General features: G+C 37.6%; 1 protein-coding gene across 3 annotated transcripts; it reads right to left on the bottom strand.

Moving 5' to 3' along the window:
- Positions 1-7358: 7358 nt before the first annotated feature.
- LOC149822855 (uncharacterized) lies at positions 7359-18150 on the bottom strand. 3 transcript variants are annotated; one of them, XM_089980119.1, is made up of 7 exons: positions 17105-18150; positions 15405-15493; positions 13877-13988; positions 13424-13476; positions 9682-9827; positions 8895-8943; positions 7359-7728 (listed from the first exon to the last, which is right to left on the bottom strand). In XM_089980119.1, exons 1-6 carry the CDS (start codon positions 18129-18131, stop codon positions 8934-8936), a joined length of 1437 nt encoding a protein of 478 aa, XP_089836245.1. In that variant the 5' UTR covers positions 18132-18150; the 3' UTR covers positions 7359-7728; positions 8895-8933. The 3 variants fall into 3 exon arrangements, with proteins under 3 accessions (XP_089836245.1, XP_089836246.1, XP_089836247.1); XM_089980120.1 differs by having other exon boundaries at positions 7359-7725; XM_089980121.1 differs by lacking the exons at positions 7359-7728; positions 8895-8943; positions 13424-13476 and having other exon boundaries at positions 9702-9827; positions 17105-18145.
- Positions 18151-18373: the final 223 nt, after the last annotated feature.

Genomic DNA, 18373 nt, shown 5'->3' with positions numbered 1-18373 from the left:
GGCAAAACGGAGAGAACCCCACCAAGTACCCTCCCACTCGTTCTAATGACTGAAAACGCCCCTACCCCGCTCTTGTTCAAATTTATTATTTACCCAATTCACTGTTTTTAAAAATGACATATATATATATATATATATATATATATATAAATAGAGAAATGGATAAGTGATAAATGGGTTTTTGTGCTCCGGTCTTTTTTTTTCAGTTCTGACCCTACAGTACATAAATGTATTGGGCATCATCGATTTACAAAAAATCCACAACTAGATCATGTGTTTTCATGAAAAGAATGCTATTTGGAGCTTCCAAAAATTTATAAAGATTTTGGACCGTTAATATTTAGAATGTTATAAAAACCCACCCATTTGTCAAATACTTTAAGAGCTGATCCTTATAAAATCAAGTACATAGATTACAGCTGTACCATCAGAATTTAAGAAAAAATAAAAAAAAAATCTAAAAAACTCATTTAGTACGTTTCCTTTAGCATATTTCATTTACCACGTACCAGTTGCTCCGAGAGATAGAGTGTGTGAGTGTTAGGTGCCTGACCAAATGGACATATACTGGGTGATGGAGGCTCAACACGTTGCAACATAAAAAAAATGATCACTGCTAAAGGTTTGGGCAGAAATTAGACCTTTAGAAGCGCTTTAAACGCGCCGCTAAAGGTCCTTTACACGTGCTTTTGGCTGAAGCACTGCTGATGAAAATTAGACCTTTAGAGATGCTCAAAACATTGCTAAATGTCATTTTTGACATTGCAGTGTGCCTAACGTCCATGTGTGCGTCCATTCAGGCAGGCACCTACCAGTTTTCTTATATGTGAGTCGTGCTAAATGAGTTTTTTGTTGGCTTTTTCATTGTTTTTCGTGGTTTTGATCCCATAAATGTGTTGGGCATGATCGATTTACTAGGAAACCACATTTAGATTATGTGTTTTTAATGAATGGTAACTTCAAAAATTTACAAAGATTTTGGATAGTTGATTTTTTGAACGGTATAAAAGCCCACTCATACGTCATAAGAGAAGGATTCAAGAACTGATTCCTATAAAATCAAGTACATAGATCACACATGTATTGTCAAAATTTGAAAATAAAACAAAAAAAACCCAAAACCCATTGAGCATATTTCATTTTGTAACAATGTATTATATGTATATAATGGATTGGTAACTGCACCATTGCTTTACAAACGAGTTTGGATCTCTCATGTTTGTATCCAAACTGACTTCATGGATGAATTCAGTGCACTCAAAACAGTGAGAAACTGTTTTTCGATGGAAAAAAACATGATTTCATGACTCAGGAAGTATCACACATGGTAGGCCGTTGATTTTTGAAACCTTATAAGATATTATACGTATGTACCGTAATTGGATAATTCAAAAGCTGATCTCCACTAAGTGAAACAAGTAGATTGCATTTGTAAGGTTACTTTTATGAAAAACAACCAAAAAATAAAAAAATGGGACAATTGTAAGTCGTGGTGACCTGACCAAATGTGGCCCCTATATATAGTAACCTGTATCTTCAAACACTTAAAATCATGTTTTTTCAAAAATAAAAGTGTTACTTCTCCTTGATTGAATATATCTAAGTGCATCTAGTAAAATCATCAACAATGCTTAAAAAATAGTGGGCACCATTCAAAGAGGGTTGGGAATAAGGTCCTCAAATATCACAATGAATTAAATCAAAAGGTTTTTTTGTAGCAATTTCATTTAGAGAGAAATTCAGTCTTGATTGTTTTGCTCTAGGGCAAATTTCACAATGACATAAATTATTCATCTAAATACTAGAATCATAATTATTAAAAAGTTTCATACGAGAAGGAGATGGATGTCCGAGACGCCAATGCCAGAGATGAATGATTGATTGTTGTGATGATAAGGCTGATGAAATAGGTGAAAAGTGATTGAAGTAGTACAATCCATCCTTTTCCTCACCCGCTTCAATCGTCATCCTCGATTGTAGGTCCTGAATAAGGAGTAAATTGAATCTAAAAGAGGGAATACACAATACATCATGAATATTTAAATTGGAATTTAGAGTGACGGAGTCAATATGAGAGACTAGAGTAAAACTACCATTTAGCAGTTTTACTGGAGGAATTGAGGAATTCTGGGATGATTGTGTCATGAATGTTGGAGAAGCAACCATATGATCACTTGCTCCAGAATCTATAACCCAGTTACCTGTAGACAAGGTATAGTTGGAGTCTGACAGACCTGCAAGGTTTGCTGATGAAACATTCTGATGAAGAAGAGACATAAGCTGATGATATTCTTTTAAGGTGAATGAAGGACCTGTTGAGCTTGAACCAGCAACCATATCACCATCGTGAGCCTTTTCTTCTGCACCAATTCCACTATGGTCATGTGAAATTGAATTTTCAACTCCTGTAATCATTTGATTTGCAATATGAAGCTTATGACCTTGCGGGAACCCATGAAGAATAAAGCACTTGTCTTTCACATGCCCAACTTTGTTGCAATGAGAGCACATGGGTCTGCCTTTCTGGTTTCCCTTCAAATTTTGATTTCCAATTTTTTGAAAGATATTTGTAGCCAGCCTATTTGCATATCCTGAATTGACAATGGTGTCTAGCTTCTCTTTGTTTCTTCTCTTGAAGCACTAAAGAATAGGCCTTTGCAATAGAAGGTAATGGCTCCATTAATAAGATTTGACCTCTTACAGTGTTGAACGAATCATTCAGACCCATTAAGAACTGAATAACATGTTCTCTATGAAGTTGATCAATCATGATTCTAGCAGCCCCACATGTGCAAGTCAGTATGGGAGAATATGAGGATAGTTCATCCCAGTATCCTTTAAGTTTAGTAAAGTATGATGCTACTGAAAGAGATTCTTGTTGATGTTTCATAATGGTAGATTGGATTTGATATATTCTAGGGCAACACTCTGAGTAAGTCTCTCTCTAAGATCATCCTAAACTTCTTTAGCAGAGGTAGCATAAATTACGCTATTGGCAAGGTCTCTTGAAATAGAATTTAAAATCTACGAAAGAATCATATGATTGCATCGTATCCACAACAAAGACTCAGATGATGAAGAATCTGGTTTAGGTATTGTACTGTCTATGAAGCCAATTTTGTTCTTCACACTCAACGCCATTGTTATTGCTCTGCTCCAAGTGGGGTAATTGTCTTCGTCGAGTAGTTGTGTAACCAGGATTGAACCTGGACTATCCGAATGATGTAGATAGTATGGGCTCGCTGGATCCGAGTTGGAAGACATCATAGAGCTACATGTAGAAGTGCTTCTCGTAGCACTATTGGTTTCATTGTGTTCCGCCATCAATGATCATGATAGAAACATGTAACCGAGTCTTCTTAATGAGCAATCAAAGTAAGCTCTGATACCATGTGAAATAACCAACGAGGTTATCATATGCAGAGATGACAGGAGAGTTGCGATGAAAAAGTTCATCCTTTGTATTATCAGCACTCAATATATACAGTCTGAAGATTACAAGATAAGCAACTCAGAAAAGGAAAGTTACAGAGACCAAAAATACAATAACTAAAAAGATCCGTCTAAGATATTCGGTTGAGGATGATAGAGCCTTCCAGAAATAATTGCGATTCTGAAATCACGATGACAACTGTGATCCGTCCGAATTTTATGGGTAGCAATTTACGCGGTGAGTGGAGGAGAGATGATCATGATTTGTTCTCATGTAACGATTTACCCTCTACGATTTACTCTTTACATCACATCCTCATGTAACGATTTACTCTTTACACCTTATGCGCTTAGATCTTAACATTCTGGGTTAGGCTCCGCCAGTGCTTGTAACCAACTATCACAACTTTTATTCTCTCGGCCATGATTGTTCATCCCTACATGCGACCAAAGTAGACATGCCCTTAATCATGTGAATTAAGTTTTTTTTTTCTATGCCAAGGAAAAACTCTCCTGTTAGTGACCTCACATTGGCAGGCTCCAATTGGTAAAACCTTTGAGGTCCTTCCTGCCTACTTGCCTACTGAAGAGTAGGCCTAGTTTCAACCTTGCAGCAAGAGACATTGTAGCTGGTGATGTCCCGTTAACTTGGTAAGATTCATACGTAGACCCTACCAAATGAGAGCTGACATATTGTAGGCAATTATGTGACTTAGACTTACCAATTGCCTACTTTGAAAAAACTCATCATTTGTGAAAAAGCTTCAAACAAATGTCTCAAATTGAGGGCATTCTTTTTGCTATTGCTTTGCCAAACATATAAATTGATGATGTACTTGATGGGTTTCCAAGCTTGGCCGAATTCTCAGTTTTCCTATTAAAATATTCACTATGGGGTGATAATATGAAGCTCTGTTAATAGGACTCTATAAGGAGATTCATTTCATAGTAACTATCATGGCTTATTTGTAATTCCCATCCCCAAAGAAATTTGCCTTCTATGGTATGATGTATAGCATATTTTATAGAAATGGAACGGAAATGCAATTTTTTTAAAGAATGTACCCCTTGTTTGATTTTGTAGGCTGCTAGTGAAAGATTGATGTCCTTTAAAGGCATTCCTTTCCAGCATAGATGTGCACCCCCAAATGCTTGATAGGTACCTTTATCTCTTTCTATAAATACATCAGTAACCCCCATCTAGAAGTTTCCATCACCCAACACATAATGTAAGTGATAGAAATTTATAACAGAAGTTACATTTATGATTGAAGCACTATGCATCCTGAACACATTCTATATGCTAGCATTCCCATTTTAGCCCAAGATTGATAATGAATGGATTTTTTCTTCTTTAGAAACATAAGGTCCCTTACCCAATTGGCATCTTTATAATGACATGTATTGTGATTTTATATGTAAAGCTTCAACATCAATCACGAGAGTAATTTACCAAAGCCCCTTTACTTACCAGCTATTTATAAAAGCCATACAAGTTTGTATTATTTAATTCAACCACCCACTTTATCTTAATGGATTTCATGTACCCACCTAAGACATATTATCTTTCTTTATAGAACAACTCATCTCGTGTCATCTTATGCTCTTTTATTGAACAAATCAGCAAGAAGGCATTTTAATCACTTTGTTCAACTAAATGGAGCTCTAAAAGATTTTACGATGAGGTGGCTCAATGTAATACTTGAAACGTTAAGCACATCTTTGAAAATATCTGATAGGTTTAGGAGGCTATCTGTAAATTGCTCTTTTACCTGGAGAATGAAAACAATAATAACACAGGAGATGTGACATAAATGGTGGGGGTAATAAAGCCAATGCTGTGGGACCTACATATATCTATGGGACCATTTCTCGATTTGTTTCCTTGGTAAAACCCATATCGAATATTTATGCATTCTAGTTAAAATTGCTTTGTTTTAGTGGTTGATTTGTCTTTCTTCATTTTTTTCACTCTAAAGCATGTTTCTATTTGCCATGTATATAGTTGCAAAACAGGTCGGATATGGGTCCGGTAGAGGTTGACCCCCAACACTGGATCTGACTTTCAATGAATGGGTCAAGTTCTAAATCCAGATCCAACTTAGAACACATACTGGGATTCCAGATCGGGATATGGTTAGGACCTCTCTGATTCTAGCTCAACATAAAGCAATCATGTGAAATAGATAGAACAGTTTGGGTCAGACATGGTTCCAAATGTATTTATTTATTCGATTCCGACTTGGATCGGACTAAATCAGCTGACATTATTTGTTCCAAAATCAACACATTATAAAACAGGCATTACTTAACCATATTTGCTCCAAATACCTTTTGTCATGTCAGAATCAGATAAAAGATCCAGCACCCCCTGAGGAGTGGTTAGATAATCAGGCCTGAGGAATTTTGCTTTACAAAATACTCGGCCACACAAAACACAGAAAATTGCTACTTGGTCATTTTCTGTGCAAAACACAAAGCACAAAACTTGCTGCCACAGCGATACTTTGTGTAAAACACCGCAATTTTCTGTGTAAAACACAACAACAACAACTACAACTACGCCTTCATCCCAAAACAATTGGGGTCGGCGATATGAACCAAAAAAGAAAATCATTTTGGGTCTTCCACATGAATCCTTCTCCTCCAATCATTTCTATCCAATGCCATGTCCTCGGTGAGGTTCAAAGCATTCATATCCTTTCCTATCACCTCCATCCATGTCTTCCTAGGCCTACCCCGACCTCTTTTAACTAATATATTTTCCCATTTCTCCATCCTTCTAACTGGAGCATCATCGAATATGTCCAAACCACCGTAAATGATTCTCTCTCATCTTATTTTCAATGGGTGCAACACCTACCTTCTTACGTATCTCCTTGTTCCGAATCTTATCTTTTATTGTATTTCCACACATCCATCTCAGCTACACTCATTTTTCTGTGTAAAACACAAAAAATCATCACACCGCGATTTTGTGTTTTGTGTGAATTGAGTATTTTGTAAAGTAGTTGGGCCTGATGACTGGATCTGCTTCGGCATCCCTACATATATTTGCTTGCTTTCCATTCAATACCCGATTTGATTTCTTGAATTTAGAAGTCCAGTGTCCTTATTATCCCTACATAGTTATGTTGGGGCATAGCCCCGTGGGGTTCGAACCTGAGATACATCGGTTACAATGGCAACCTAAACATCTAGCTATTTCATTCGTCCACAACTCGTAAGCCGTTTGTTAAGACATAAGGGTAAATTATAGGCATCTGGGTAGCCCAAGTAACTGCTCTCCAAAAAGGACATTTAATCACATTATATTGGACTAATTAGTTGTTGAATGAGCAATGATTTGTTATTCCAATTTTTGATGTCCTCATATCCGAACAATATGATTTGGATGTCTTAACCAACAAATCTTGCATTCTAATCCAGCTTATAAAATAATTGGATTATACAATGTGACCAAATGGTAATATCAATTTCTTTTCTTTTTTTTCTTTGATAACCTGGGAAAAACTCATCAATCATTTGCGAGTTTCACGAGTTCTTGGTGTAAAATCTCAGGTCCCCTTGCCCACCAAGGAGTACATCCAACTTTGCCATCACGGCGAATGACATGCACCCGTGGGTTTCGAACTCATGATGTCCCTTCAGCTTGGTGATGTTCATGAGCCACCCCATCCAATAACATTGACTTGAACATAGTTACGAAAAGGACGAATATGGTAGATATTTCCTTACAAGGGAGCTCACTCTTTAATTGGTAATAAAGTAAATTTGTCCTGGTTGCACTAGATGTGACCCACAGAAAGGGGGCCTTGTCTTGGTTATGAACACACTGAACATGTACTCTAGTAGCATACCAGCATCTTAACTGACTTCCAAAAAAACAAAAACAAAAAAGTTCTAGAAATAGCATAACAATGAAATGATAAGAAAGGGAATGTGGAATTTTCAAAATTAAAATAAATCAGTATCACATGTTTCTAACATTCAACATTGAGCCAGAATCTGATGGGTAATCCAAACCAATTACAAATGGAACATAACCAATTAGCTAATTCAATCTGAATTTTGCCTTGCTGCATCTGTTGATCTAAGTATCAAAAGCAAACCACCATCACTACCGTACCCAATCTTCATCCAACCTATTCCTCTTTGCTCTTCTTCCCTGATGCCATGAAACTAACAACATAGTCTGTAAAGCCTTGACCCCGGGTTACCCTCAACGTCAATAGTCACAACGCAGAAAATCCCCATACTTGGAACACACACAAGGAGCAGATTGCACTTCAACTACTACGAGGAGCCACATATCATTTAAGAGTGCAAAATGGATATCAGTTTTGATTGGATCTCTGGTTTGAACCCAACAAAATATTCTAAAATACAAATATTAAAAATAAGATCCAAATGCACATTCAAACATGCTTGAATTTGTAATTTTCCCATCCAGATTCAAAAATTGATTGATATTTTTTCTGGATCTACTGTTTGCAGTTTTTACACTTACCTTTCTGTAAGAGCATGTTTGCTTCATGCCGAAGGCAGCACAGAGGACACTTCTGAGCAAAACAAGGTAGGACCCCATAGGCATCCTTGGGTTGTTTTCACATTTCATTACAAACTACAAAACTTCGTGTGTCCATCAGAGGGACTCCAGAGACAGTTTCTTATTTAAAAAATGTGTTAATTTCTTAAGACAATTATATATATGTATATATATATATATATAGTAAATATTGGCTACTAATGAAGGTGAGGAACTAATGAGTAGAAATCACTTTTTTCTTCAAAAAAATCTAATTTTTTGTAGATCAAATGTCACGGATGTGATCTACATGGTTTGTTTAGTAGAAAACTTGTTTTGAATCATGTGATTATGACAAGTAATTAGGTTTTTAAATGCCAAAATTTCGTAACTCTAAAGATCACATTTTTACATCAGAAAAGCATGATCCAAGGCTTGATCCTTAACAAACAAACCATGCTGAACACATCTATGTGGTTAGATTGAGTCAATACAACTTGCACCTATGATTTCTAGCTCATTAGTTCCTTACCTTCATTAGTAACAAATATTTTCCCATATATATATATATATATATATATATATATATATATATATATATATATATATATATATATATATATATATATATATATATATGAGAGAGAGAGAGGGAGAGGCATTTTGCTGTTAAGCTTTATTCAGTCTGTAAAAAGTGTCTCATTGCCTAAGAACCACAAAAATGTGATTTAACATGGATTTATCTTAAACCTTCAACAGTTTCTTTACTACTTTGAGGGCCAAAACCATTCAAAAGTGAAACTCTAGCCTTGCAGGATGTTGCTTGCCCATTCCAAGATCAGAAAGCACATTGACATGAAACATTTATCTAACATTACTGAAGAATGGAAAATATTACACCACTGCACAAATGGTACTTCGTACTTTCTTGTACCTTTTCAAGTTTTCTGGACAAGCAGCATTACCGTTCTGCTTACCTAATCCTGCACAACGAAAGTACAAAAAAATAAAACAAAATAAGCTAAAATGCATACTTTCATTCTTCAAACGAAGGAGGCCAAATAAAAATTAAATGAACTCTATAAGACAACAAATTCCACCACTTAATGGCAACAATAAATCTTTCACAATTCCACAACATGAAACATTATAAATTACAATGCATGCTCAGTTATACTCTATGTCACATGGGTGCGGGTGCAGAGCAATTTCAAAATTTTTGGACACAGGGACATGGATATATATATATATATATATATATATATAATATTTTTTAAATATATATATATTTAAATATATATATATAACAATAATAAGATCTGACCCCGATACCGTCTTGGATCCAGGTCAGGTCCGGACCCGACCCAAGTCCAAATTAATTTTAATAAATAGACAAAAATAAACTCGGTCAAAGTTGACCGAGTCCAAAATGTGGACGGACTCAGCCCCGGTGCATTGACCGAGTCCAACACTTAGTTGACCGTGTCCGCCCCGTGTCCGAAGCCGCACCTGTGTCGGGGCGTGTCGACGCGGGTGCGTCGACCTTTTAGCCGTGTCCATGTGACTTAGGTTATACTGCTGATTCTCACGGTTAGTACAGCCAGACAACAAATGAGGAAGCATTTTAGAGCAGTAGCACATGAATAAGACAAGGATAACAATGATTTGGCTATGATCAATCTATTCACACAAATTTCATATATAATAACCAAAATACTGACCTGTTGGCCTTCACATCTGGATGGTCTCGCAAACCAAGCTTGGAAAGAACAAAGCAGTATGAGTCCCAGTCTGTTCGCCGGAGATATTTCAGTAACTTCTTCCTCCTTCCAACCATTTCTTGAAGCCCTTTACGAGAATGTTTATCCTGTCATAAGAAACAACAAATGCATCAAGGATGCTATCCTACCCAAATGACCAAAAGTCATTTCAAAGATCATCTAAAGTATAATTATCTGTTGCTCGCTAGCAGAAATTATACTTGTTACATAACAGCTACACCATGTTCTAGATAAGACATCAAGTTCAGTCATTATTTGAGATATTCTTACACTTCTCTCAAAAATGCATTGCAATTAGTTCATTCCTGGAAAGCAATAGATTGCCTTTAAGACGTGTTTGGATTCAAAGAATTGGAGGGAATTGCAATCCAATTCCTTCTAATTCCCTTTTCTTTTGTTTGGTTTAACATTTTGAATGTGGAACAGGGTCCTTATTTCAATAAATTCTGTAGAATCTAATTCTTATTTTAAACCAAGGAATTCAATTCTTAAAATTGAATTCCTGATTCATTTTAAACCTGAAACTCAGCCCCAACCCTCTCACGTCTCCCCTTTCTTCTTCTTCCTAATAAACATAGTGAAGGAGGCAGACGGCCGGCATCCAGCAGCAGGTGACTGGTGGCCAGAGAAGCCAGCTGCAACCAGAGGTAAACCTCCTATTCTGCTTCTTATTCATCTCTCTCTCTCTCTCTCTCTCTCTCTCTCTCTCTCTCTCTCTCTCTCTCTGTGTGTGTGTGTGTGTGTGTGTGCTAGGGCATAGTCTTAGGTCTATGACTTCTGGCATTGGAGGGTTTCCGGGCATCCATTGGGCCGGAGGATTGAGAGCAAAAGATCTTGCCTCTCCGTCTGTTTTCTGTTATATTTTTTCAAGTCCTTGGTTTACTTCTTATTCGTCGTAGCACTTACATCCAACAGAAAAATGCAGCGGAAAACTAAAGTATCTGAACATTCATGTTATATATGGTAGATAGAGTGACAAATGCTCAAATAAAACAATTTAATATTTGTTTTCTGTATCAAAATGTTTTGGAATCGGTTCAGGTGGGAGGTACATATTTTAAGATCATAGATTGACAGAGGCACTACTGAAGTTTAGTGTTGATTGATTTATTCCATTACTTTATTTTGGATGTAATGGTAGTTCTTTTTTTAATTTTTGGTGTGTACCTATTGAGATTCAACATGCCAAAATGGCTTATTGATCATGTTGCCAATCAGGATATGGTCTTCAAGGCCAGAGACATGCAGTAAAATATTTGTTTTCTTTTCATTTTTCACACTAGAATTTTATTGCTTGAGATTATCATGGGTTTCTTACTGTCCTTGTCCCATATTAGTGTAAACTAAGTGTGTGTGTATATTGCGTACAACTAGCTAGAAGGATATTTCGATATCTTTTCCTCCTGCAGCAGTTCATTTGTCCCCCCTTTTTCAATTATGAAATTTGTTATGTAATAATATTCTCGATTATTTCTGTTAGTAATTATAGCCTATATTCTACAGGATTATCATATTGTACAAATTCAATTTCAGGAATATTATTGTATATTCCTAGGTGCAGTCACCATGCACAAAAGTTGAAACTAGAATTAGTTTCCACTTCTATTATTGGATACAAACAGGGAATGAGAATCCCATTCCAATTCACAAAATTGCCCAAACAAAGGAATTGGACTACTTGAGATTCCTGGAATTGGATTTCTTACAATCACGTGAATCCAAACAGACCCTTATGACAATCTTATCCTTGATTGAGGATATTAAGAGACAGGAAGTTACTTTGATTTGGGGCATGTGGTTGGCGCATGAGCAGATTCAAACATTTGTAGATGTCGCTCTATTTATTTGGTACATTTGCTGACATGACCATATAGATTGTTCCCAACTCAGCTTCTATCTATGTCACATCGGATACAGGCACAGGTACGGTGTGAATTCAAGACACAAATATATGCTTTTTATGAAAAGCAGGACAAAGTACTTTTCACAATTTTAATATATGAAAAATGTAATTTTGAATATCTGGGACCTTTGAAAGATAACGACACAATATAAAAAATGAAAAGTAGGTAAGCTGTAAATCATTGGGGCCCACTTGTTTCAAGACAAGTGCCTTTTGTATGAAAGGCACATTGTTTGAAAAGGCCCACTTTCAGGTGGAAAACATTTCCCATGGGGAAGGTCTGAAGGCATTTGCAGCAAACACAATGTTTCATATGAAAATGGTGGCCCATCATATATCCGCTCATTTCACCATGATGGGAAAAGGCTCATTCTCATACAAAAGTCACTTTCCCACCATTCTTAGTGAAACTAATGGGCCCCTGAAGTTTAGTTAGATCACTAGAAAATAATACTTCAAGAGAGTCGATTTGGTACCAAAGGACGAGATCATTCAGTATAATATCGACAATTTGATGAGAAAATGTGATACATAAAGCATCACACCTTTATTAGTAGCATTTTTTTCTGGAAAATCTTATTTATTCTGGTGTGGATGGCAGGACGCTTATTCTTATGGTTTTAATCCTCCATGTGAGTGTTGCTTCTACTGACAGTTGACACAATCTCTCCAACATGCACAACAGTGTCAGACACTTCAAAGTTTGAAAATAACAGTATCCAACCCATGTCAAGTAGGATTTTTTTTGGATGATGAGGAACCTTCATAACAGGTCACTTAATGGGCCCACCCCCAACAAAGTAAGACTCAGGTGAATCAACCAGCCCCCGAGCCTTACGGAAACACACCATAATAAAGCAGCGGGGATACTCTCCGGACAACAGGAGACTCGATTCCGGTTCATTTTACTTGGACTCTTTCACAAGACCCTGCTGGCCAGGCATTCTCATTTGAGCAGTGATTCTCTACTCTGTTATGTTCCAGAGTCCACTGTGTGTCTCACTCTCAGATTTGTCTAGTTTATTTTCATGTCTTAAGTTCATAAATGACCACTTTTTTTGCATTTTAAACCTTTTCAGTCTGCTTATTTTTTATTTGAAAAGGCAAACTAGCAAAAGTGAAGCAGAAGATATGGCCAGAAATTCTCATTGTAGATATTCTGGCATCAAAGTTGATGGATGACATTGTATTCTTTCAGCTACTCATTTTAGAAATGTGAAACAGGGCTTTGATTGGTTGGAAACAATCTTGCTTTAAACTACTGAAAGTTAAAAAAGTGAAATAAGACCTTGATTGGTTAAACAAAAGCTTGCTTTAAACATTATCTATGTAAGAACATAAGTTACCTAATTTTGACAAACAATGGTGCAATATACACAGTCAGAATAGAGAATGCCAGGAGATTCCACAGCCACCATATACCCAAGTCCACAAACCACATTATATTGTGGCATGTGCCTTTTGTCATATAAGGCTTCCTGCCTCCTAAAGGAGAGGTATGACATTAAATATATAAAATTGATTTTGCAGAAGTTTAAATCAAGAATCATGACAACATTGCAGTAAACATTCAGAAAGAATTATATGCCTCAAAATTTTAAAGTCAGAAAATATTAACATTATGAATATACTTTGTCTACCAAAACTGGCACATTAATCCAAGTAAAACAAAAGATAAACAACATGATAATAGGACATCATATCAGCTACTTGACAAGAAAATTATGAATGTAGGGGGTTAAGATAGCAGAACAGAAAGATCCGATGAATTAAATTGACCTTTTTATGCAACACAGACGATAGATGCTTGATCTTTGTTGTAAGGAGTGCCACTGCAACATATGACAGTGTTATTTACGGAGAATAAATACATTAACAAAAAAGAAAACCAACCATACTATGATCTCATACATCATGTGCACATAAACAAAAAAATAAATAGAACCCAAAGCATAACAGTCAATTCCAAGTATGACAAATGGACTTTCCTTTTGACCAGGCCATAAAGCATTGGTCCTGAATGTTATGTTTTGGGTACAAAATAAAGTGGAAATCTTATCATGCTATGTAAATCAAGTCCACTTGTTTAGGACTACAAGTGGTAACAAATGCAAAAAATGTAGAAAACTTGTTTTGATTACAAGTCCTCAGCAAACACAGACATACAGATGGCCATAGTGAAAATCCAAGATAGTGGTTGCACAGTTTGAGGACATATTTAAGTGGAATCACCTTGAACACGCGAAGATCCACAATCTGATTCAGACATTTTGAATTCTTCTCTGACCTTTTGAAGCTCCAACTTAAGCTTCTCTTTAGAAGACATGTTATCTGGGTGGAAGTACTGCAACAAAAACGTCAGAAAACAATGTTACTTTTAAGCATCCTTGAAGGGAATATTTTAATGCTTGTTTGATAAGCAGATCTATGGAAAACATGTTATAGCCTTAGGTGATGAGAAATTTCCAATCTGTACAAGAAAAGAAATTTGATGAAATCCAATTATCCTTCACAATAGAAGCATGCAGGAAGACTGAATTAACAAACATTAAGGAGAAACTCTTAGTCATAAAAGAGTTGCCCATAAACCATCCTTTACAGAAAAGGTAGATAAATCTCTGTCCGTCCCATTTTCCATATCTTGATACAACACATGGCATGAAGGAAAGGTTCATATAGTTCTTCCCACCATGCTAGTGCGCCTACTGAATGAATATGTGATGTATTAACTAGTCTGCATATTTCACTTAAGACTTTGAATCAATTTTTATGTTGAATCTCTGAAAAGAGAGCCACACCAATAAACTGAGACTTAACTTCAACTCAAGTTAATCATTTTGGGTCAAATCTGAGTTGTATTCACAACCTGAACCAAACCCAGCCCAGACCCTACTTGGGATAAAGAGATGTGTTCTTCTATGTAGAACAATAACTTTATATGATGTTATTTTGATGTATTTAATTGTCATTAGGATGCTAAATGAAACATAATAAGATAAAAAATATACAGGTTTATCAAGAAATAACAAAGTTCTTCATTCTGCAATATATTTAAAATGACTACTCTCATTCTCATTGCTGGTAAAATAACATGACTGTACACAAGATCTATGTAACAGGGTACTTCAATATAACCAGCATGCCATGCGATATTTTCTGGTGCTGGTGCTGCCACATATAGACATATTACACAATATGTACAAGTTTTATGTTTCACGATTTTTTATAGTTTCTATAATTATTTTTTTATTTTACTGAATTCTTAGCATACATGCACATGCATATGTATATTTATATGTATAAATATGCACAACCCAGCCATACCCATGTTGGGAAACTGCCACGTGATAGAACAAGTATCTATAGCCCAAGACCTGATGCGCCTGAATAAGAGAGATGAATTAATCCAGCCAAAAGCCATACAGGCCAGCTATGGGTTTAGGTTTTTAAAATCCAATTGCTTTCAACCAGACCCAACCAGCCTCAATGCATTGTCAGGTTATTTTGTACCCAACAAACACAACCTAGTCCATTTCATAGCCCTACAATATTGTGATAACATAATAAATAATCAATATATGATGCACAATGAAAATGTACATAAAACATTGACTGGAGAACCTATGCCACATGGATCTGCTCATACCACCATTCTTATTAAGTTTCAAAAAAATGGGAGCCAAAATGGAGTGTCGGCATGACATAATGGAAAACAATATAAAAAAAAGTCAAGATGCAGATAAATCATTTGATAAATAACCTTTTCCACTAGATGATCCTTAGGAGGAGACAACATATAGCTAGGAGTCACTTGACCACCCAATTGACCCAACAGAGCCAGTCTCTGCACTACAAACAGCAAAAGTAAAATAAGGAAAACAATCATTGAAGCATTTAGATCCCACATAAATTGATATAGTCCGACAACCATAAGAATGACAGGCAAAACAAAAGACTGAATGAATGCACACACATACACCCATACCCACACACATCCAATGCACAAACACGTGTTCACACCCCCTCCCCCCCACACACAAGCACATGCTCACCCATCACCAAATGCACAAACAGCACAAACATACACAATCAAGTGCACAGACACACTCACCACATGGTCATACAAGGAGACACGCATGCAAATGTGCAAGTACACAGTCAAGGAAAGAGATTGGTATTGGCATCAAGCAATGCTACAATGAAATTCACATGACAAAACACATACACCCGCATGCATGCACACACACACAATAAAAGGAGATTTGGAATTAGAATCAGATGATGCTGCAACAAAAATTAAAGTGATACATACAGTGAATCATAATGAACATTGAATTGTCTGTACCAGTAACATGTACAGGTAGATCCTAAAACCAAGCCAAGTTATTGAAACACAAAAATGAAAACCTCAATACTGTGCAGAGAGTGACACGTACAAAACCAGAGAGAACTAACAAAAAGGATCGGTGGAAAATGATAGAGATGTGAGGCCTATTTGCAAACTGTGTGTGTGCAAACGTGCGTGTATGCACACATAAGCATGTATGTATATATGCATGTGTGCATTGTCACTGATAGATATAGGTGATATTTTGAAAATATAGCAATATTATCATAATAAAATAAAATCATTAAGGGAAAATATCAAGACATTTTCAACATATTGTCAATCTAGAGAATATCACAATCTTCTCCATTTATTTTTATTTTAAATATAGTTTTTCTTATTCTTTATCTTTTATTTTTTAAAAACCTTTCTTCAGCTTTTCTTACACTTCAGAGAAAACTAAAAGCTTTCGTTTGAATTTTTAAATTTATATTTTTTATTTTGAAAATGATGAGATTTTATTGAATTTTTTCTTTGAGATTTATTATAAACCGACAATACCCCAAGACGTTGCCTGTTGACATATGGACGAGAACATCACATTATACTATTGTAAAAGGGAAACATTTAACATTCACTCCAAATCCATCAACAATACAATTACAGAGAATAACAAACTGAAATTTTTGTGCATTTCATATTAGAAGTTTCAGGCAAACAGATAACCCTATCAGATGGTGTTCATACTTTAACTGAATTTAAATTCATTTAGAATGATATTCACAATTAAAAAACAAAAATCCGCGAATATGGATTGAGATTCCTCCATTGCAAAATTCTCATAACAATGTAATTGAGATTCCTTCGCAACTGTATTCATTGTTTGCAAATACTAGCAGCTATTGGATCGAAATTCATCTACAAAGGTATTTAAAAATCAACAATTCCAGCAACTATTGGATTAAACTAATAAAATAATCCAGTATTCCAGTCACTATAAGGCTCCCCATTATTTTCTATCAATTTAGGAACTTGAAACACGAACGAGCATCACCGACATGCAATCATTCTCAAGCAAAGAACAACTCCGAAAGAAACAGAGAAAGAGAAAAGAGAGAATTCTCAATACACACTCGAAGTCTTTGCCGTTCCGGCATCCGACGACTTCCGCAGCTGTAACAAGCTCTCCCTGAGATCCTTGAACGACACCCCGCCGATCCTCGACTCCGTCTCCTTCTCCTCCATCTCCCTTAGCCTCCTTAGTCTGTCATTGAACTCTTCAAGCGAGAACCAACTCCCCCCCTTCGCCTTCGCCTTCGCCTTCACCTCCGGCCGGAGTTTCCTAAGCTTCTCCCCCAACTCCCCGTAGCTATACATCTTCACGAATTCCGTCCTCTGCGACTCCGACGCCGCAGCTTTCTCCCCCAACTCCTTGCCGAAGATCGACACGGGAAGCGTCTCCGGCATCTGTCGAGCCCTCATCCGCCCGCCCAGGGCCTGATCGGCGGGCTGCATCTTCAAACTGTCCCTGAACGCCCGGAGCGAGAGCGGCGGCTCCGGCGCTTCCCCCTTCGTCCGCGCCCTATCCGAGCTGCGAATCTGGCGGAGGCTCTCACGGATCGCGTCGAACGACAGCCTCGTCGGCTTCTGCTCCTCCGGTGCCTCCTCTCCGTCCTTCGCCATCACGCTGCTCTTGTAGAGCTCCTGGAACGACAAAGGCGGGTTCTTTTCGTCACCGGCGGCGCCGCGAGGCGGAGGCGGCGCGGAGCGGCGGCGGAAATCGGCGAGGTTCCGGCGGATCTCTTCGAGGGAGGCGATCCTGGAGGGCCGCTGAGAGAGCAAGAAGTCCGGGGGCTCGACGGGGCCGGAGGACGGCGGGCCGGGCCGGCGAGTGGGGAATGGCTGGCGCAACCGAGACTTGACGTCGTCGAAGGGAGACGACGACGACGGTTTGGAGACGACGCCGTCGGACGCGCCTCCTTCTCCTCCATCGCCATTGGTAGGATCGGAGGAAGAGGTGGAGAAGCGGCGGAGGAGGTGGTGGTTATGGTCGGAGGAAGTGGCGGAGAAGCGGCGGAGGACGAGGAGGAGGTGGTGGTGGTCGGGATCGGAGTACGGTCCGACTCTGCATTTCCATTTGAATCTGTGGAGAAGCGTCATAGTGCAAAACCCTTCTCCAGTTCGCTGCGTAGATGCGTGTTAGGGTTTTATAGTATCTGCATATAGTTCAGGGGAAACCGGTTCCCCGCTTCCGCTTCCCAGTCGAAGAAGCGAGAGAAAAGAGGAATGGAAGAATTTCTGTAAAAAAAAGGATGCTCCATTTTTGCGCCCGTATCGTGTCCCCTTATATTTTAGACACTGAAACTTCATAAAAACGACGGTATCCCTGTATCTGCGGTTGT

Source organism: Nuphar pumila, chromosome 11, assembly GCF_984573655.1.
Source record: "Nuphar pumila chromosome 11, dmNupPumi1.hap1.1, whole genome shotgun sequence".
Classification (NCBI taxonomy): Eukaryota; Viridiplantae; Streptophyta; class Magnoliopsida; order Nymphaeales; family Nymphaeaceae; genus Nuphar; species Nuphar pumila.
Note: the sequence above shows the minus strand (reverse complement) of the source record. Positions and strands in the feature narration are given on the sequence as shown.